Here is a 24,128-nt window from a genome sequence, read left to right as displayed (position 1 = left end):
AGTTCATCTTTGCAACTGGCTACATTTGCTTCAAATGGGTTCTGAAACAGTCTCACTTTTTTCTGTCTTTGGATCCAAGTCAGAAAACCGCTACTGAAACTGCAGTTGGAGGTCTTTAATGATCTCGTATGCAAATGACATGGGGAACTCAGTGGTTGCTTCAGCCGTAAAGACCTTGCACTACTGAGAATGCGTCAAGTTGTTGGCTTGTACTTGTTCCAAAAACATGACAAGTTTGGATCTGAAAGCCTTTAGTTGAGTGTATAGATCAGAAACTAAATTTCCATTTCTTTTAGTTTTAGGTTCAAAACATTTTAATGACTAGTTATGTTTGCAGCCAATTTCTATACCCACTCTTCATCAGACAGTAAGTACATCAGCTTGTGGCTTGCCTTTACTTTCAAGGAAGACACCTATTTTGTTTCTCAACTAAAATACTCTGCTCAGAAAAATTTCTCGCAAATTAGCCATCTTACTGCTGTGAAATATGGTAAATCTTGCAATTCTGTGTTTCTATCTTTTAACATGTCTCTGAACTATCTATATTCTCTCCGGTAACAGTGCCATACATTCTGTGTAGGGAAGCCAGCTCTTGTGTTATGTTTTTGTCTTCATCCACACCTCTAATGAACATAAGCAGTTGAGATGTGGAACAGCTGTCCAGCAACTGATCCATTACAATTAAAATATTGCGAAACTTGCTTGCATTTTTCGTTATTTGAGTCACGATGTTTTCACCAATGTCTGCAACACTGCGGGCAATGGTATTTGCACCCAAAGCTACATTTTCAAATTGTTTTGAATTTTCTGGACATAGTTTCTCAGCCACCTCTAACAAACATTTATTTCGTGGACAAAAAGATCGATGGTATTTGCACCCAAAGCTACATTTTCAAATTGTTTTGAATTTTCTGGACATAGTTTCTCAGCCACCTCTAACAAACATTTATTTCGTGGACAAAACGATCGCTGCGGGCAGGATGAGAGGACCTTAGTTTGGAGACCCCTGCTCTAAAAGCATACTTTTTATGTTCACATTGTAGCAAAGCACAGTATGTATCTCATGTATATATATATATATATATATATATATATATATATATATATATATATATATATATATATATATAATGTATATATATATATATATAATGTATATATATATATATATATAATGTATATATATATGTATATATGTGTGTGTATGTATATGTGTGTGTGTGTATATATGTGTGTGTGTGTATATAATCTCTACTGGGGATAGAGCCTACTGGGGATAGACTCTATTTGGGATAGACTTAAGTATACTCTACTGCCTATTCTTTACTGTGACAATTGGGATGAAGAGAGTAGAGTTGTTTGTTTGTTCATAGGATGGGGTTGTTAATGATTAAGGGAGTTGGGGTGAAGAGGTTTTTGTTGAGGAAATAAATAGTGCGTTTGGAGCGGAGAGAGCAATGAAGCATTTGATTTGCTGGAGAAGAACGGAGGGGTTTGGATGCTTTCTAGGATATCAGATCCATCCATCGATTTTGTACCAAGATTGCCTTCACGTCAAATATCCCATCAATTTTGTACCAAGATTGCCTTCACGTCAAATATCCCATCAATTCTATATAACGGTATTTTGATCAAGGTATTCAAGTCTGACAGGCTATTGACTTAGGGTTATGATGTGTCATTCCTTATTTAAAATGTAATTTTGAAAGGTATCAAATGTTGCTGCAGGGTTAGCATTCCAAGATCTGCTATACAGAAACCCAGTAGACCAAAGCCTCATCGAAGAGGAAGTTTTGATGCTCATGATTCTTGTGCACTAATGGATGTAAGAAAATATTTTTTGTCTTTGTAGTTTCATCTTTTAATAATAGTCTCATCTTTTTATTGCTGAAGTAATAGTTGTATCATTTTATTGCTTAATTAGTAGTTTCATCTTTAAACAATAGTTTCATCTTGTTTTGCTTAGCAAGTAATAGTTTCATCTTTATACAATAGTTTCATCTTTTTATTGCTAAAGTAATAGTTGTGTCATTTTATTGCTAAATATAATAGTTAATAACTTCTGCTATTTCTTACACCACTCACCCTTACAACACCCATCCCTTGCATTACCCATCCCTTGCATTACCCACCCCTTGCATTACCCACCCCTTGCATCACCCACCCCTTGCATTACCCACCCCTTGCATTACCCACCCCTTGCATTACCCACCCCTTGCATCACCCACCCCTTGCATCACCCACCCCTTGCATCACCCACCCCTTGCATTACCCACCCCTTTCATTACCCACCCCTTTCATTACCCACCCCTTGCATTACCCACCCCTTGCATTACCCACCCCTTGCATTACCCACCCCTTGCATCACCCACCCCTTGCATCACCCACCCCTTGCATCACCCACCCCTTGCATTACCCATCCCTTGCATTACCCACCCCTTTCATTACCCACCCCTTGCATTACCCACCCCTTGCATTACCCACCATTTGCATTACCCACCCCTTGCATCACCCACCCCTTGCATCACCCACCCCTTGCATTACCCACCCCTTGCATTACCCACCCCTTGCATTACCCACCCCTTGCATTACCCACCCCTTGCATTACCCACCCCTTGCATCACCCACCCCTTGCATCACCCACCCCTTGCATTACCCACCCCTTGCATTACCCACCCCTTGCATTACCCACCCCTTGCATTACCCACCCCTTACACCAACCACCTCTAACCAGGGGTGTAACTACAGTGCGGCCAGACCCCGCAAAGCCGACCATAATCAATTTTTTATAGTTATAAAAATTTAATTTTCTTGCATTTTTTACTTGATGGTTGTTTGTAAAAATAATACTTGAGCTGCTGTTGGGTTATCTTTATTCTATAAACACCATCCCAAGCTCTTGTATATTCTTTTTCCCTTTGTTTTTTAATCATTGTGAAAACTGAGTCCCCCTTCTCCTACAATCAAACACACGCTATTGTAAGCAAAATTCTTTTGAAAAAAATCTATTGCACGAGAGACCACTTGACTAATTTCCCTTTTTTTAAAATTGTCAAATAGGGGTGCTCATAAGCTCCTTTTAATAGATTTGTACTAAACAGTTTAAAAAGCAATTACTTCTTTTAATTATTATTTGAAAAAGAATACATACTAAAGAATGACATATTACAAAAAAGGAAATGTGTTTAAAATCAATAACATATATACAAAAAAATATATGAATAAACATAACACGAGAAACCATTACACATACAAAGCTTTCATGTTTCATATTCTTTTGACCGTTTCGATGATAGGAACTATCACGGCAGACATAAAATAAAACAGGTTTTCAAAACAAACAGACTAATGCAGGGGTCGGCAACCTGCGGCTCGCAAGCTGCGTGCGGCTCCTTTGATGTCAGGATCCGGCTCAGCAGTTCCATAATAATTATATAATTTTATTTTCACAACTCATCAAAATATTATACGGAAAAAAAAACTTTACATAAGATAAAAACACTAAGAATAGGTAGAGTGTATACAGACAGCTGCTTGGGTACAAGGCCCAGCTCCACGAATGTGCACTGGCCAGCCCCGTGGCAGTGGTTCCATGCTTTCCACTAACGAAGTGCACATTTTTTTTCAATATTTTCAATAGTAAAGGTTATTTTATTCAGAAGTGTATTCATTTGACTTGAGTGACATAGTTTTAGTTATTGGCTGCTAAATTGGGTAGGGATAGTGCTAAAGTAATATATTTGATTTTATTATCCTAACAGAGCTATCTAAAATACTTATGTTTTTATATCAGGATTCCCACACATTTTTTACCAGAAAATTCCCTGCTATTTTTCATATAAATTTCAACGCGCGTAACCATAGAACTTAAACTTGCCAAATTTAATTTAATTTACCACAAAAAAGCAGACATTTTTAGGGGTGCCAATCATTTTTTTAATTTTAAGTGAATCATATCCTAAAATTAAAACCCAAAACCAACATTTTTAAACCGTGAAACTTGATGTTGCGTCAGACATTTTTAAAAATAAAATTTGACAATACTTACTTACTTATCGAAATATTTGATTCATATTAATAATATTATGTTATATTTTTTAAATTTTAAATACATTCCCTTGGTGATTTTAAAGTTATATATAACAATCAAAAATTAATATTTAAAGAATTGTACATGTAACAAAAATAGTTTAAAACAGTAGACCCATCTTGATCCCATAATCATTATAATGTAATATTACAATTCTAGAACAATTAATATGAATATAGTGAGTTAAGCTGACAACAGTCACAATTTGAAACCTAATCTAAAATGTTGTAGAAATGTATACTGCAGTTTGTAACATATCTAAGTAGGCCTATTTAATTTTAGCACTTCCTATATTAAGTTCAATAAAATGTGTCGTCAGCCAAATATGCGTAGTTATTCATTCAACCAACAAACTGTAAACAGCAAATAATTTGCTTAGGGGTCATCCATAAATGACGTCACGCTTTTTTTGACAATTTTTACCTCCCCCTGTCACATGTCACAAAGCCAGACCCCCCCTCATTAAATGACGTCACGCTTTTTTTGACAATTTTTACCTCCCCCCGTCACATGTCACAAAAAGCCAGACCCCCCCTCATTAAATGACGTCACACCTCAGCCTACAACCCCCCTCAAAATTGCAGTTGAATTTTTTTAAAAATATCGATATTTTTCTAAAATCTTGTCTGAACTCTGTCAAAATAGAGTATTTTAATCAATTCATATTACAATTTATTAAAACAGTATTCTAAAATGCAAAATAACGCCAAATTTTGTTTTCTAACATTGCTTTTTTATAATGTAAAAGTGTGACGTCGCACCATCTGAACCCCCCTCCCCCTCATCACACACCGTCACAAAATTACGGACCCCCTCCCCCCTATGAGTGACAATTTTGAACGACCCCTTAAAGACAAGAAGTTTGGAAAAATATCCCTCACTGCTACTTTTGTACTAATTAATACCTTAGTATAGCTAATATCTAAAATAAAATTAGTTTTTTTTTAAATACTATGAAATAATACTGAAACAGTTGTTTTTTTAAAGTTCACAAAAATGAAAATTCCTTTTTTCAAAATTGAACTTATTTAAACTATAATGATCATTCTCAATGTTTTCAACTTAATGTTTATGTCGTTTCTTAGAGGTACCTGTATTTTTTAAAACTTAAAATCTGTGTTTCTCCCTAATTCATTATCACTGGCTAACCCTGAAATAGTCTGCTAGAAGGGTTATCCTTAAAATAGTATTACGCGATCCAAGAAAAATTCATGTGTAGCCTAAAGTAAATTTTAAACCAATCCTGGAAAAAAACCCAATGAAAATAAACCGGGAGTGATCTCTCCTAAACTTTCTCGAATATTCTTATATAAAACAACAGGGGATGGGAACTCGGGATATAGTTATGATTTTTAATCCATTTTAAATACTTAAACTTTTTAAAATAGAATCTCATAGAAAAAAGAATTGCGCACCAAGAGAACGCCAAAACAAAATGTGCATAATAGTGCAGAATATTATTAGTAATTAATAAATTTACAAGCGTTTTTTGAGAAATCAGAAATAGCGTAAATTACTACTTCCGGTCAACGGAAATTACTCAAAATTTGATAGAAGGTAGAGGATTAGATCTTTTACTTATGTGTGAATTTCATATATCTATCTGAAATAGTACTCAAGTTATAGGCTTTTGAAAATTCAAAGTGAAAAAAGTACCACTTCAGGTTATCGGAAATCGCTCAAAAGTTGATACGGATCTACGATTTTGATGAAATACTTATATATGAAATTTCATCAACCTAGCTGTAAAGGTACTCAAGTTATCGTATTTACACACACACAGACATACGGACAAGATTGCAAAATTATGTTTTTCTGTATCAGTGAGGTGTAAAACGTCGAGATTTGTAAAAATCTCGATTTTTTTTTTTTGCACGGTTACAAGACTTTCTCTATACTTCGTATATACGAGAAAGTAAAAATGACGTCACGCCAATGTTGAGTAACCTTAAGCTAGCATAGCAGTAGATGTACCATGTACGCTTGCGTGATGGGTGTCAAACAGAGGCAAATATGAGAACCGATGAGACTAGAATTTGTGCAGCAAAACTAGATCACGAGACATGGCGAGACTAGCGATTGGATAGGACTATACCTGGTTCAAATCTCGCGACACCCGAAAGGAAAAATACCCTGGGAAGCAAAATTTCCCGGTTTTTAAAGATATTTCCCGGCTATTCATCAAAATTCCCGGTTTTCTCAACCAGGAAATTAAATTTCAAAATTGCCGTTTTTTTTTGTGGGGTCGCCCTTTTTTTTTCTAGTTCCGCCACTGCCTCTTACACCCCCTTCTGCCCTTTACACCTTCACATGGATCTTATTCCATTCCTCCATCTGCCACCTATCCCCTTAACTGTGTAATAAAAAAAAATTTCTTTTGGAAAATGTATTTTTCTTCTTTCATAATTTGATTTGTTGCCTGACAAAATAAACTGTTATTGTAAGTAAAAATGTGTTGTCATTTAGAATTTATGAGAAAAATATAAAAAAAGTAATTTTTGGTATTTATTTGCTACAATGATTGCAACTAAATTGGTTTTCTCCAGTGTGCCTTCCTATGCATACTTGTATGCATAAATCTACACAAACTATACTATGCATAAATTATAATCATAATAAAAAGTATTTGTTTCTTTCCTACATTTATTTTTATATCTGTCATACATGTCTCCTTCTCACTTTTGACATCACGTGATGACCTATTTTTATCATCCGCTGTTGAACTGGCTGTTAAATTAGCCTCCCCCTACATTGTTATTGATTTCCAATGCTTTTTCATCAACACGAGTTAACTTGCGATGCACTGCACACAGAATACTTTTACAAGTATTATATCTGACGACGAGTTAACTCGAGATGTATGGTTAAGCCCAGATTTCATATGACGAGTTAACTTGTGACACACTGTAAAGGGTTAATTTCTCCACTTTTCCCAATTTTTAAAATTAGAATTGATTTTGATTTGCTCATAACGATCTTGTACTAACACAAATTATTGATGTTACCGTTTTTCATTTATTGTGTCTCTCTTTCAGTGTGTGTGTGTGTGTGTAAACATGATAATTTGAATACTTTTCTGTTAGGTTGACTAAGTTTCACATTTAATTATAAGTATCATAGCTAATTTATAGCTTTTTTATTAACTTTTGAGTACCGGTAACTGGAAGTTGTACTTAGTTACTTGAGTCATTTTTCAGTTAGATCAATTACATTTTTTCATATAAGTATTAGATTTAGATCGTATGCGCTTGTTTCATTCAACTTTTAAACTATTTCTGGTAATTGGAAGTGGTACTTTACTCTATTTCCATGTGAATCTACCATATAAAAGCAAAATGGGGGTTGTTCATTTGTTTGTTAATCACACCCTGAATTAGATGGGATAGTTGCAGGGAATTGTTCTGGCCAAAGTGGGCTCCCATACCCACCGGACAACCATAGTCATCTCAATAATCATGTTACAACCATAGTCATCTCAATAATCATGTTACAGCCATAGTCATCTCAATAATCATGTTACAGCCATAGTCATCTCAATAATCATGTTACAACCATAGTCATCTCAATAATCATGTTACAACCATAGTCATCTCAATAATCATGTTACAACCATAGTCATCTCAATAATCATGTTACAGCCATAGTCATCTCAATAATCATGTTACAACCATAGTCATCTCAATAATCATGTTACAACCATAGTCATCTCAATAATCATGTTACAACCATAGTCATCTCAATAATCATGTTACAACCATAGTCATCTCAATAATCATGTTACAACCATAGTCATCTCAATAATCATGTTACAGCCATAGTCATCTCAATAATCATGTTACAGCCATGGTCATCTCAATAATCATGTTACAGCCATGGTCATCTCAATAATCATGTTACAACCATAGTCATCTCAATAATCATGTTACAACCATAGTCATCTCAATAATCATGTTACAGCCATAGTCATCTCAATAATCATGTTACAGCCATAGTCATCTCAATAATCATGCTACAACCATAGTTATCTCAATAATCATGTTACAGCCATAGTCATCTCAATAATCATGTTACAACCATAGTCATCTCAATAATCATGTTACAGCCATAGTCATCTCAATAATCATGTTACAACCATAGTCATCTCAATAATCATGTTACAACCATAGTCATCTCAATAATCATGTTACAGCCATAGTCATCTCAATAATCATGTTACAACCATAGTCATCTCAATAATCATGTTACAGCCATAGTCATCTCAATAATCATGTTACAACCATAGTCATCTCAATAATCATGTTACAACCATAGTCATCTCAATAATCATGTTACAACCATAGTCATCTCAATAATCATGTTACAGCCATAGTCATCTCAATAATCATGTTACAACCATAGTCATCTCAATAATCATGTTACAACCATAGTCATCTCAATAATCATGTTACAACCATAGTCATCTCAATAATCATGTTACAGCCATAGTCATCTCAATAATCATGTTACAGCCATAGTCATCTCAATAATCATGTTACAGCCATAGTCATCTCAATAATCATGCTACAACCATAGTTATCTCAATAATCATGTTACAGCCATAGTCATCTCAATAATCATGTTACAACCATAGTCATCTCAATAATCATGTTACAGCCATAGTCATCTCAATAATCATGTTACAACCATAGTCATCTCAATAATCATGTTACAACCATAGTCATCTCAATAATCATGTTACGGCCATAGTCATCTCAATAATCATGTTACAACCATAGTCATCTCAATAATCATGTTACAGCCATAGTCATCTCAATAATCATGTTACAACCATAGTCATCTCAATAATCATGTTACAACCATAGTCATCTCAATAATCATGTTACAACCATAGTCATCTCAATAATCATGTTACAGCCATAGTCATCTCAATAATCATGTTACAACCATAGTCATCTCAATAATCATGTTACAACCATAGTCATCTCAATAATCATGTTACATCCATAGTCATCTCAATAATCATGTTACAGCCATAGTCATCTCAATAATCATGTTACAACCATAGTCATCTCAATAATCATGTTACAACCATAGTCATCTCAATAATCATGTTACAGCCATAGTCATCTCAAGAATCATGTTACAGCCATAGTCATCTCAATAATCATGTTACAGCCATAGTCATCTCAATAATCATGTTACAACCATAGTCATCTCAATAATCATGTTACAACCATAGTCATCTCAATAATCATGTTACAGCCATAGTCATCTCAATAATCATGTTACAACCATAGTCATCTCAATAATCATGTTACAGCCATAGTCATCTCAATAATCATGTTACAACCATAGTCATCTCAATAATCATGTTACAACCATAGTCATCTCAATAATCATGTTACAGCCATAGTCATCTCAATAATCATGTTACAGCCATAGTCATCTCAATAATCATGTTACAACCATAGTCATCTCAATAATCATGTTACAACCATAGTCATCTCAATAATCATGTTACAACCATAGTCATCTCAATAATCATGTTACAGCCATAGTCATCTCAATAATCATGTTACAGCCATAGTCATCTCAATAATCATGTTACAACCATAGTCATCTCAATAATCATGTTACAGCCATAGTCATCTCAATAATCATGTTACAACCATAGTCATCTCAATAATCATGTTACAACCATAGTCATCTCAATAATCATGTTACAACCATAGTCATCTCAATAATCATGTTACAGCCATAGTCATCTCAATAATCATGTTACAGCCATAGTCATCTCAATAATCATGTTACAACCATAGTCATCTCAATAATCATGTTACAACCATAGTCATCTCAATAATCATGTTACAACCATAGTCATCTCAATAATCATGTTACAGCCATAGTCATCTCAATAATCATGTTACAACCATAGTCATCTCAATAATCATGTTACAACCATAGTCATCTCAATAATCATGTTACAACCATAGTCATCTCAATAATCATGTTACAACCATAGTCATCTCAATAATCATGTTACAACCATAGTCATCTCAATAATCATGTTACAGCCATAGTCATCTCAATAATCATGTTACAGCCATGGTCATCTCAATAATCATGTTACAGCCATGGTCATCTCAATAATCATGTTACAACCATAGTCATCTCAATAATCATGTTACAACCATAGTCATCTCAATAATCATGTTACAGCCATAGTCATCTCAATAATCATGTTACAGCCATAGTCATCTCAATAATCATGCTACAACCATAGTTATCTCAATAATCATGTTACAGCCATAGTCATCTCAATAATCATGTTACAACCATAGTCATCTCAATAATCATGTTACAGCCATAGTCATCTCAATAATCATGTTACAACCATAGTCATCTCAATAATCATGTTACAACCATAGTCATCTCAATAATCATGTTACAGCCATAGTCATCTCAATAATCATGTTACAACCATAGTCATCTCAATAATCATGTTACAGCCATAGTCATCTCAATAATCATGTTACAACCATAGTCATCTCAATAATCATGTTACAACCATAGTCATCTCAATAATCATGTTACAACCATAGTCATCTCAATAATCATGTTACAGCCATAGTCATCTCAATAATCATGTTACAGCCATAGTCATCTCAATAATCATGTTACAGCCATAGTCATCTCAATAATCATGCTACAACCATAGTTATCTCAATAATCATGTTACAGCCATAGTCATCTCAATAATCATGTTACAACCATAGTCATCTCAATAATCATGTTACAGCCATAGTCATCTCAATAATCATGTTACAACCATAGTCATCTCAATAATCATGTTACAACCATAGTCATCTCAATAATCATGTTACGGCCATAGTCATCTCAATAATCATGTTACAACCATAGTCATCTCAATAATCATGTTACAGCCATAGTCATCTCAATAATCATGTTACAACCATAGTCATCTCAATAATCATGTTACAACCATAGTCATCTCAATAATCATGTTACAACCATAGTCATCTCAATAATCATGTTACAGCCATAGTCATCTCAATAATCATGTTACAACCATAGTCATCTCAATAATCATGTTACAACCATAGTCATCTCAATAATCATGTTACATCCATAGTCATCTCAATAATCATGTTACAGCCATAGTCATCTCAATAATCATGTTACAACCATAGTCATCTCAATAATCATGTTACAACCATAGTCATCTCAATAATCATGTTACAGCCATAGTCATCTCAAGAATCATGTTACAGCCATAGTCATCTCAATAATCATGTTACAGCCATAGTCATCTCAATAATCATGTTACAACCATAGTCATCTCAATAATCATGTTACAACCATAGTCATCTCAATAATCATGTTACAGCCATAGTCATCTCAATAATCATGTTACAACCATAGTCATCTCAATAATCATGTTACAGCCATAGTCATCTCAATAATCATGTTACAACCATAGTCATCTCAATAATCATGTTACAACCATAGTCATCTCAATAATCATGTTACAGCCATAGTCATCTCAATAATCATGTTACAGCCATAGTCATCTCAATAATCATGTTACAACCATAGTCATCTCAATAATCATGTTACAACCATAGTCATCTCAATAATCATGTTACAACCATAGTCATCTCAATAATCATGTTACAGCCATAGTCATCTCAATAATCATGTTACAGCCATAGTCATCTCAATAATCATGTTACAACCATAGTCATCTCAATAATCATGTTACAGCCATAGTCATCTCAATAATCATGTTACAACCATAGTCATCTCAATAATCATGTTACAACCATAGTCATCTCAATAATCATGTTACAACCATAGTCATCTCAATAATCATGTTACAGCCATAGTCATCTCAATAATCATGTTACAGCCATGGTCATCTCAATAATCATGTTACAGCCATGGTCATCTCAATAATCATGTTACAACCATAGTCATCTCAATAATCATGTTACAGCCATATTCATCTCAATAATCATGTTACAGCCATAGTCATCTCAATAATCATGTTACAACCATAGTCATCTCAATAATCATGTTACAGCCATAGTCATCTCAATAATCATGTGACAGCCATAGTCATCTCAATAATCATGTTACAGCCATAGTCATCTCAATAATCATGTTACAACCATAGTCATCTCAATAATCATGTTACAACCATAGTCATCTCAATACTCATGTTACAACCATAGTCATCTCAATACTCATGTTACAACCATAGTCATCTCAATAATCATGTTACAGCCATAGTCATCTCAATAATCATGTTACAACCATAGTCATCTCAATACTCATGTTACAACCATAGTCATCTCAATAATCATGTTACAGCCATAGTCATCTCAATAATCATGTTTAGTTAAAAACTATAATTTAATTTTGTATTCAGATAAAATATTATTTCTGGCTAAATTTTGTATTCAGATAAAATATCATTTCTGGCTAAATTTTGTATTCAGATAAAATATCATTTCTGGCTACATTTTGTATTCAGATAAAATATCATTTCTGGCTAAATTTTGTATTCAGATAAAATATCATTTCTGGCTAAATTTTGTATTCAGATAAAATATCATTTCTGGCTAAATTTTGTATTCAGATAAAATATCATTTCTGGCTAAATTTTGTATTCAGATAAAATATCATTTCTGGCTAAATTTTGTATTCAGATAAAATATCATTTCTGGCTAAATTTTGTATTCAGATAAAATATCATTTCTGGCTAAATTTTGTATTCAGATAAAATATCATTTCTGGCTAAATTTTGTATTCAGATAAAATATCATTTCTGGCTAAATTTTGTATTCAGATAAAATATCATTTCTGGCTAAATTTTGTATTCAGATAAAATATCATTTCTGGCTAAATTTTGTATTCAGATAAAATATCATTTCTGGCTAAATTTTGTATTCAGATAAAATATCATTTCTGGCTAAATATTGTATTCAGATAAAATATCATTTCTGGCTAAATTTTGTATTCAGATAAAATATCATTTCTGGCTAAATTTTGTATTCAGATAAAATATCATTTCTGGCTAAATTTTGTATTCAGATAAAATATCATTTCTGGCTAAATTTTGTATTCAGATAAAATATCATTTCTGGCTAAATTTTGTATTCAGATAAAATATCATTTCTGGCTAAATTTTGTATTCAGATAAAATATCATTTCTGGCTAAATTTTGTATTCAGATAAAATATCATTTCTGGCTAAATTTTGTATTCAGATAAAATATCATTTCTGGCTAAATTTTGTATTCAGATATAATATCATTTCTGGCTAAATTTTGTATTCAGATAAAATATCATTTCTGGCTAAATTTTGTATTCAGATAAAATATCATTTCTGGCTAAATTTTGTATTCAGATAAAATATCATTTCTGACTAAATTTTGTATTCAGATAAAATATCATTTCTGACTAAATTTTAATTTCAGTTTAAAATGCCTGTTCTGAAAAATGTTAAGTTTAAGGTTCAGATTTCGGATTATTTAAATAGTTGTGCATTATCATATCTTTAAAGAAAATCATTTACTTTTAAATCTGAACATTTTCGCCTATGTTTTTCATGTTAACTTTTTAGCTTTTGTTTTTAATGATAGCATTTTAGCTTTTGTTTTTAATGTTAACATTTTAGCTTTTGTTTTTAATGTTAACATTTTAGCTTTTGTTTTTAATGTTAACATTTTAGCTTTTGTTTTTAATGTTAACATTTTAGCTTTTGTTTTTAATGTTAACATTTTAGCTTTTGTTTTTAATGTTAACATTTTAGCTTTTGTTTTTCATGTTAACATCTTAGCTTTTGTTTTTCATGTTAGCATTTTAGCTTTTGTTTTTAATGTTAACATTTTAGCTTTTGTTTTTCATGTTAGCATTTTAGCTTTTGTTTTTCATGTTAGCATTTTAGCTTTTGTTTTTAATGTTAACATTTTAGCTTTTGTTTTTCATGTTAGCATTTTAGCTTTTGTTTTTCATGTTAGCATTGCCTACTGGGATGGGAGAATACACGACCTGTGATGATGCCATCAGCCCAACCAATTGATATCCACTCTCAAGTCAAGTCAGTCTCCAAAAGTTCTGTAACAGTGAGTACATTTTGTATTCTAAAGAGATTGTTTTGGATTTTAAAAATATACATTATTATGTACATTTGTGCAGCTAACAAAACATTTTACTCTAGAAAATGTTAAGAACCGTTTTATTCCCCGGTTATTCCAGCTAGTAGCTTTATGTAGGCCCTAAGATTAGTCCATTTGTAAAATATTCATTAGGTTGCTTAAATAAGACGTCATTTGAAATAGGTTGCTTAAATAAGACGTCATTTGAAATTTAAAAAGTATGTATCTGTTAAATAAAATTCCCATTCAAGGCAGAAGCAGACTATAGTTTTTTTTACAAGCCACTACTTTGGCCAGTGTGAGTGCATTAGTCTGTGGCAAATCTTGTCTCTTAGTTTTGACCAAACTCAAATGCAGCCATTTTGTTCCAACATACCTGATGAATTGAAAAGATAAGCATATATAATTAGATATTTAATGAGAAATTTAAAAATTCATGTAAAGTTGACTTTATTTTATAACAAAAGGGGAGATAACAAAATGATAACAGAGGTGAGTTGTATTTACTGATGTTTTCATTCATGAGATTGAGAGCCAATCTCATAAGGGTCATCAATTTATGACATCATTTCCAAGGGCTGGCTGGCCACACTTCTGTGTATGTGATAATGTTGAATGCGTGTATGTGATAATGTTGAATGCGTGTATGTGATAATGTTGAATGCATGTATGTGATAATGTTGAATGCGTGTATGTGATAATGTTGAATGCATGTATGTGATAATGTTGAATGCGTGTATGTGATAATGTTGAATGCGTGTATGTGATAATGTTGAATGCGTGTATGTGATAATGTTGAATGCGTGTATGTGATAATGTTGAATGCGTGTATGTGATAATGTTGAATGCGTGTATGTGATAATGTTGAATGCGTGTATGTGATAATGTTGAATGCGTGTATGTGATAATGTTGAATGCGTGTATGTGATAATGTTGAATGCCTGTATGTGATAATGTTGAATGCGTGTATGTGATAATGTTGAATGCGTGTATGTGATAATGTTGAATGCGTGTATGTGATAATGTTGAATGCGTGTATGTGATAATGTTGAATGCCTGTATGTGATAATGTTGAATGCGTGTATGTGATAATGTTGAATGCGTGTATGTGATAATGTTGAATGCGTGTATGTGATAATGTTGAATGCGTGTATGTGATAATGTTGAATGCGTGTATGTGATAATGTTGAATGCGTGTATGTGATAATGTTGAATGCATGTATGTGATAATGTTGAATGCGTGTATGTGATAATGTTGAATGCGTGTATGTGATAATGTTGAATGCGTGTATGTGATAATGTTGAATGCCTGTATGTGATAATGTTGAATGCGTGTATGTGATAATGTTGAATGCGTGTATGTGATAATGTTGAATGCGTGTATGTGATAATGTTGAATGCCTGTATGTGATAATGTTGAATGCGTGTATGTGATAATGTTGAATGCGTGTATGTGATAATGTTGAATGCGTGTATGTGATAATGTTTAATGCGTGTATGTGATAATGTTTAATGCGTGTATGTGATAATGTTGAATGCGAGTATGTGATAATGTTGAATGCGTGTATGTGATAATGTTGAATGCGTGTATCATTATGTGCAGCTATCTTTTCGTTGCACTGTTAATAAAAAAAAAATTTCATAAAAAATGTTTTAATAACAAGCTTTTATGTAATAATGCACTAAAAAGTAGAAAATAAATTATACACTAATATTTAAATTACTATCAAGAAAAGAGTGGGTCTCTTCCTAATTTATAGTAATTTAAATAGTAGTATAATTTATTTTCTTTTTTTTTTTAATGCATTATGACATAAAAGCTTGTTATTAAAACGATTTTTATGAAATTTTTTTTTAGTACTTTACATGATTTATTTACACTTGAGTTGCATGACTAAAAACCATTGCACACCTATTGAACGTGATGACGCCCTATTGAATGTGATGACACATGTCTAATAGAGCAGAATAGTTTGATGAGACAGCCTATTAATTTGGACAAAATTTTAATTAATTCATAAAAAATTATCAGGCAACCAATTAAGTCAAATTTAATGTCATGTTGCATTGTCTTCACCCACGTACCAACTATGAACTGTATCTGTCAGTTAGAAGTGCCTGCACTTTCGCTCAGGCGTTTCGATCTAGACAGACTGATGACAGACTGACGAGGAAGTTAGTTAAATAAAAGCTTTTAAAAATAATCATAAACCTGACTGCAGCTACCATTTTCATTGCTCTGTTGTCAGAAGAAAAAACTTGATTAGAATTTAGAGCCATAGGATGGCTTGTGTTATGGCGGAGAGAGGTTAAGAGTTTGTTACATCAGTTGTTGTGGAGGGGCAGAGTGTGCTTGAGGATGATGATGTGGGGGAGGAAAATCACCCCAAGTATTAATAGGCCACACCCTTTCTACAATTTGTATGTGGTATTTTTCTGATTGGGATTGCACATTATTCAGAAAAATTGGTTGCAGCTGTAGTACAATATTATGGATGGTTGTTGTTACAGCGCAACATTATAGGGGGTAGAGTTGCTTTAGTGCTACATTATAGGTGGTTGTTTTTGTAGTGCTACATTATGGATTCTATTTGTAGTGCAACATTTTAGGGGGTAGAGTTGCTTTAGTGCTACATTAAAGGTGGTTGTTTTTGTAGTGAAACATTAAGCTGACTTTTATCCAATAGTTAACATGTCATCTGGTTCCTTAGGAGTGATAAAATAAATTTATAAAATCGACAAAACTGACTCTGTAGTTTATTTTTAACCTTTTTTTTATTTCTTCTTTAGCAGATGTTTGTTGTCATTTAAATCTGTTTTAATTTTAAAATGTTTTTAGAGACATTTTTGCATGTAGAGTTCAGCGCTAACCGTTTGCTATGATTTTGTTCCATCCTTTCTCAAAGTTGTTGAATGCTTTAAAAGAGTTCTTAATTTATTTTTACTTTCTCATATATGGAGTATAGAGGAAGTATTATAATCGTTAAAAAAAATTTGAAATTGAGATTTTCACACATTTCAACGTTTTAGACCTCCCTAATTTGGAAAAACTTAATTTTGTAATCTTGACTCTAGGTCTGTGTGCGTGTAAACATGATAACTTGAGTACCGTTACAGCTAAGTTGATGAAATTTCATATATAAATATTACATCAAATTTGTAGTTCTGTATCAACTTTTTAGCGGTTTCCGGAAGTAAAACTTATTACACTTTCGGTTTTTCCAAAGCCTATAACTTGAGTTCTGTCTCTGATAGATAGACGAAATTTCACAGAAGTAAAAAATCTAATTCTCTGTTTTCTGTCAAATTTTGAGTCATTTCCAATTTCTATAAAAAATGCATATTTATTTATAAAGTAATAATATTCCGCGCTATTGTAAGTGCATTGTTTGCTGTTCACTTGATTCGCAATACTTTTTTCTATGAGATTCTCTTTTAAACAGTTTAAGTAATTGAAAATTGATTAAAAATCATGTATATATCCTGAGTTGCCATCCCCGGTAGTGTTATATAAAAATATTCTAGAAAGTTTTCAGGGAGATCACTCTCGCTTTAAGTTGTTCACTCTACAAGTGTACATAAAAGTGTTTTAAACAATGATAGATCTACCACACACTCAAACTTGATTGAGTTGCTTGAAAATATTTGAATCAGAAAAGATTTTATTTTGCAGCAGACACTAGCAGAAGCTGAGGCAATGGCCAATAAAAAAGGGAGTTTACCATCCCTTTCAAGATGGAGACAGCAATACATGAACACAGCAGCCAACTTTCCTGCTAGAGACAGCCTATCCTCCTTGAAATGTGGAACAAAGTCTGGCCAACTAAAAACAGTGACTGATAAGCTGCTGGATTCAACATACCACATGATGTATGAGATGGAGAGAGAAAAAGGGGACAGAGCTAAATCAAGTGGGTAACATGGAAAATCAATGGCCAAATCATTGAAGACAACCCAGCTAATAAACATAGCTATGTCCATCTCAATCTTCTTCATGATCATGCTATAGTTGATTTTAGTCTCATCTTATCTCCATTTATGATGGGTTTTATTTTTATCTACAACCAAATGTTCAACTACATGATTGTACGTTTTATAGACTAAGCAGTCAACTGTTACACAAATAAAATGTAGCAATTTATCAGCCACTTTAATCCAACTAATTTGTTTCAAACTGGGAGCAAATCTTAAGCTAACAATATGTATGTCAAACGGCCCGGGTCGCCCAAATATAGTAGCTATCACTTCATAGGTTCGATAATAAAAAAGGGCTCATATAGTAATAAGCTTGGTATCAATAAAAAGTAGATTTTGAGCCCTCTAATTATGCGTAATTTTTGTAGTTGATATTACACAATATATCTCATTTACCAATTGAAAACTATCATCGAGATGATTTTTCAACGGCAGTCGAGTAACGGATTTTGACCCCTCTCATTCAACTTGATGGCCTTTTTTGACCGTTCAACATATTTCTTTACAAATACCTGTAAATGTGCAGAATTTGATAGCCGTTAGTGGGATATTAAACAAAAAAAACTCATAATAGACTAAATATTTTAAATGTAAAAATAAAAAAAAGAAATTTGAAAATTACCATGTGATTCTGACATCGTATAGATTTTTTTATCAGCATTTTCAAAAAGGTGGTCCTTTTTTCTTTAAAAACACTAAAATAGTTTCTTTTCTGAGCATGTTCAAAAAAGGCCGAGCTCGACAAAACACACTATAGCGATCACTAAAATAGCTCTAGGCCCAGTCGAAGAAAATGACTGTTTTCTTTGTTAACAACGCACCACCAAGCTTTTCTAAATTGATGTTAGCAAGTTTTAGAGGCTTGATTGTTCAGTATATTTTTATTATTAATGCTATAACTCCGTTCGATGATTAGACTTCCACGTAATTTTTCATCTTTGTCCGATGAACTAAACCCCACTTCAATTTGTATCGGAGTCTAATTTTTTTCTGATTGATTAGTTAAAAAAATTTTGTCTTTTCTGACAGAGGATACTTTAAAAAATAATAACAACATATTTTTCTCATCTTTTTAGAATAGCTGAATATTTTTTTCTTTTAAATGTAAAAGGTCACGTGATCGTACATTTAGTCGCCAGTGTAAACAATATATGGGTATAGTTTAAAGTAGTAAACCCTGCCAAGTTCAAGGTTGGTTTGGGTTTTAGCGATGATATTAAACTAAATACTACATGATGTGTAGCTTGAAATACTTGTTACATTACCAAAAGGAATCGATTTTTTAGTGTGTTCTTTATTTCAATTTTAACTAGATGTTATGTTAATGCCTCCGAGATCTTTACTACAGTGCTCGAGTGCAGATGTATTTACACTTTGCAGTCTGCTTGGAAATAAACCCTTATTAGATTCCTTTAAAATAATATAGCCCTTGTCTACGAAAAAAAACCTTGTAACGTCCTCTAAATTATGTGTTTATGGTGGCTATTTACAGGTTACAGTTGTGAAGAACAACTGTTAAGACACTAAGGGTGAGAATGCAAGACTAGCATGGTTCTATTTAGCCTACATAGTTGTATTTAAGAAGCAAGTATATTTTTGTGCAGCCGCAACATATCGCAATAATTGTTGAACCAGCTATGTATAAGTACATATTTATAACATAAAGATACATCGACTGAGGCATTCTAAATAGTTTAAATGTTCTTACTTTTAAATGTACTACTGGTTCTTGAGACTAATAATTATTTCAACAAAAATATTTTCTTTATGTGACCCTAGCACTGTTCCAGCCACCATTGGATCTCATATAAATTAATCACAGACACAAACACTGCTTACCTGTTAAGAGCTATGGTTATTCTTTATTTCAATGTACCCAGATCTACTGTAGGTGTCATAATTTTATTTTTTAACTTTTTAATAAAGACACATTTTTGACAGATTGTGAACCCCTGCACTCTTCTGATCAAACGTGTGTTTCAAACGTACTTGTTATAGGCATACATGTAACTTAAATTCAAAGAAGTGTTGTTCCCCTACATTTTGATATACTTATCAAGTATGTTCTTTCTTCAGACATTTTTTGGTGATGTTTTAAAAATGTACACAATTTTTGTTTTTTACTTCCCTTTTAATTTTTTCAAAAAGTGAGAAAAGCCAATTTTAATTCAATTAATTTAAATTATGTACTTATTTTTGAGGTTTGAAAAAAGTTGAGTCTGTTCTCTCTCTATGTGTGTTTGTGTTGAGATAAAAAGATTGTGTTTGTGACATACACTTTTAAAGATATAACCTCTCAAACATGGCACTTTTTAGGGAGTTGGAAAAAATGTTACAAACCAATTTTTTAAAACGTCATAACTTTTTTACTACTTGATATATGAATAAATTTAGTGCCCACTATCTTAGAATCGTGAGTTCTTGACATGGCAATTTTCAAAAAAGTTCTGGGACCGTTTTAAAAAATCAGTTTGACACCTCTACTAACAACATGACTATTTTCCTAGAAATCGTGACTTAAGATGTATGAGAATAATCTCCTCTTATCTAACACCATTTTTTATATTTTTTACATTACATTTGAACTTTGCGAACTTTCTCAAACTTCTCTTAGACTAAAGATGAATGAACAAGCATTAATCCTTTGCAACAAGCCGCAAAACTGGCTGCAAAATCAGGCATATATGTCCAAAAAGCGGGTTTTCTGGCCCAATGATCTAGCATCATAGTCCTAGTGGCTGGGTACCGTCTTATTAAATATAATTAGCGACGTACTGAATAAAACTGGGCATATGTCTTTTTAGTGTGGGATTATGATTCTAAACATAGATTTTAGGGTAAAGTTGAAAGTGAGTGTCTGCATTTCATAATATACATTGTCAACTAAAACCATCGGTTATTTTATGTTAATTTATTATTTTGGTTATAATTATTATTATAATATTAATAAAAGTAAATAAGTAAGTTACTCTAGCTTTGTCATTATGTTTAGTAAGTATATAAAACAATCATCAGTATATAAATATTTTATTAGTGCAAACTTTTGTTGTACAAATAATTTTTTTTTTAAGCAATGCCGCCAAAACGAAAAACTGAGCCACAGCCATAGATTTTGTTCATTTTATATACATTATGTTCATACATTGTAAAACAATAAAGAATTTCAGAATCTTGCTGAATTGTTTGTTTGATCCTGAGCCTGGATACCAAATTTGGCTTGATTATCTCAAACGGTTCAAAATAGGCAAAATTAGAAGCAGATAAGTGACAATTGGTTTGGCCCTGGGTGCTCAGGAAATGGGAGAAATTAGGCCAGGGCTCAAAGGGTTAAGATGAATGAACAAGCATTAATACAAAAATTTTAAACTCAAATAGCCACTTGGAAATATTTTTTATTCAAACATCTGTGCTGGTGCTGTATGCAAAAAGGGCTACAAGTTTTTTTATCCAATAATAGCTTTATAAATCATTTCATACCAGGTTTCTTACCAATAGCTTTATAAAGCATTTCATACCAGGTTTCTTACCAAATAATAGCTTTATAAATCATTTCATACCGGGTTTCTTACCAAATAATAGCTTTATAAAGCATTTCATACCAGGTTTCTTACCAAATAATAGTTTTATAAAGCATTTCATACCAGGTTTCTTACCAAATAATAGCTTTATAAAGCATTTCATACCAGGTTTCTTACCAAATAATAGCTTTATAAAGCATTTCATACCAGGTTTCTTACCAAATAATAGCTTTATAAAGCATTTCATACCAGGTTTCTTACCAAATAATAGCTTTATAAAGCATTTCATACCAGGTTTCTTACCAAATAATAGCTTTATAAAGCATTTCATACCAGGTTTCTTACCAATAGCTCTATAAAGCATTTCATACCAGGTTTCTTACCAATTAATAGTTTTATAAAGCATTTCATACCAGGTTTCTTACCAATTAATAGCTTTATAAAGCATTTCATACCAGGTTTCTTACCAATTAATAGCTTTATAAAGCATTTCATACCAGGTTTCTTACCAATTAATAGCTTTATAAAGCATTTCATACCAGGTTTTTTGTTCAACAATGTTACACCAGGTAACTCTAGTGGTAACTTAGTGGGTGACAACATTTATAAATGACCCAGATTCCACTAATTAAGATAAAAATATATTATTATTTACAATGTTTTTTTTTTAAAGGTGTGTATCCCCTTCTGACACTTTGGTCAATTTTTTTACACCGTTTGACCAAAAAAGTAAAAACAAATTTTAATAGTTTTGCACTATTTGTATTCGAGCAACTCTTTTCTACAATGTTCTACAAAGTATTTTTTATTGGTTTACATTTTCAATATTGAAATAGGAGCTCAAAAAACTGTTGACCTAAATTTGATAAGAATAACTGAACATTTTACAAAAAATTAAAATTTATTCTAAAATAAAGTGCTTCATTCTAATACTTAGTAAACAGATGCTGAGATTGCAGACTAGCATGTTATATTAGGTGTTACTCTTCTGTGGCACATACATTTTTGTACATGTCATAATTTGCATAATACTTGACAGATGAAATTTGGTATAAGATGTCAGGACACCAACTATATCATTTTCCATACATGGAATAATTTTTTTGGACAAAAATCCTGAGGTAGTGCCAGAAGGGGATACATTTGCTTTCTCAAGTGGCTGCAGTTTGAGCTCTTGCACCTAATTTGAGTGTAACCCTTCAAACACACATCATCTTTTCATCCTAAAGGAATGTCACAAGTTTTCAATCTAATTTGTATACATATTTTGTACAATAGAATGGAATTTTTTTGAGTAAATTTTATGAAAGCCATAATAAAAAGTATTTTTTTAAAAATTAGGCATATAATTTATGTATATAACTTGCACACAATATTTTGATTGCATGATGAATGTAAACTCTACCAAATTGTATACAATAAAATTAATATTGGCATAATATACAATGAAATACAGAGGTGAACTGAAATACTAATTTTTGTGGGAAAATTGATCACACAAGGAAAGAACTAAAAATCAAAATGTGTGTTTTGATTTATAGTGAGCAAATAACACTGAAGGCACATTGATAGAAACAGCCCATCTGCTAGTTTATGTGGGGGTAAAATTACTTTTTGATACACAAAATGTGCATGAACCCTAACAACAAAAGTAGTATACATTTTTAATTAAAAACAATTAAACTTCTTAATAAAAATACCAACAAATTTAAACAATATTGACAGTTGTCTAATATAAGTAAAAAGTAGTTGATGAGTAAAAAGTGATGTCAAGTATATTTCAACTCTCGACTGAAACACTACTGTAGATCTGAGTATTTCTAAAGTATGTCAGTCTTGGGTTAGAGGGCTGTGGATGTGACGGGGTGAAGACCATGGACAAAAACTGTTGGATGGGACCAGTTTGAGATGGCAGTTAACTGCTCCATGTAGATGGCATGCTGGTCTCCTTGTTGGGGTGGACGAGGTAAATACAAGAAACTGATGGCAGACTGGTTTAAGTGCTCCTGAAAATTTAAAAAAAAATGTTTTGTATGCAAAAATAGCAAAAAGAAATTTGTATTTATGAAAGTATAGGAAAAAGAAGACATCTATCTGTATGAAGGTGCAGTGGTACCTTGAAAAATGATTAATTAGTTCCATAACATTGCTCATAAGTCAAATTACTCATGTCAAAGCAAATTTCTCTATTGAAAATATTTCAAATGCCATCAATCCGTTCAAGCCCCTAAAATGCCACCCCAGTTGCTACTGATACATGATTTTTAAAAAAGAAAAGGGTATTTATACAAGACAAATATTGTTTAATAACAATAGTAAAGGATAATGAAAACTGATTTTATAAAGTGTATTTATCTTGAAA

At 32.3% G+C, this 24,128-nt stretch overlaps 2 protein-coding genes across 3 annotated transcripts in view; one reads left to right on the top strand and one right to left on the bottom strand.

The window, feature by feature from the left end:
* Window positions 1-19,802, top strand: part of LOC131943999 (uncharacterized) — a 48,738-nt gene extending 28,936 nt beyond the window's left edge. The window contains exons 6-9 of the mRNA XM_059304430.1: window positions 1,729-1,825; window positions 14,136-14,240; window positions 17,947-18,184; window positions 19,741-19,802. Coding sequence (XP_059160413.1) covers window positions 1,729-1,825; window positions 14,136-14,240; window positions 17,947-18,184; window positions 19,741-19,775 — 475 coding nt within the window. The 3' untranslated portion in view covers window positions 19,776-19,802. The remainder of the gene's footprint in view (window positions 1-1,728; window positions 1,826-14,135; window positions 14,241-17,946; window positions 18,185-19,740) is intronic.
* Window positions 19,803-22,722: 2,920 nt separating this feature from the next.
* LOC131944032 (solute carrier family 12 member 9) overlaps window positions 22,723-24,128 on the bottom strand; it is a 74,201-nt gene continuing 72,795 nt past the window's right edge. For both annotated transcript variants that reach the window (XM_059304479.1, XM_059304480.1), the window contains one exon: window positions 22,723-23,772. In XM_059304479.1, coding sequence (XP_059160462.1) covers window positions 23,608-23,772 — 165 coding nt within the window. In that variant the 3' untranslated portion in view covers window positions 22,723-23,607. The remainder of the gene's footprint in view (window positions 23,773-24,128) is intronic.

Source organism: Physella acuta, unplaced genomic scaffold (genome assembly GCF_028476545.2).
Source record: "Physella acuta isolate Inbredline_101_S28 unplaced genomic scaffold, ASM2847654v3 ptg000476l, whole genome shotgun sequence".
NCBI classification, from domain to species: Eukaryota; Metazoa; Mollusca; class Gastropoda; family Physidae; genus Physella; species Physella acuta.
This window is presented reverse-complemented; position numbering and strand designations above follow the sequence as displayed.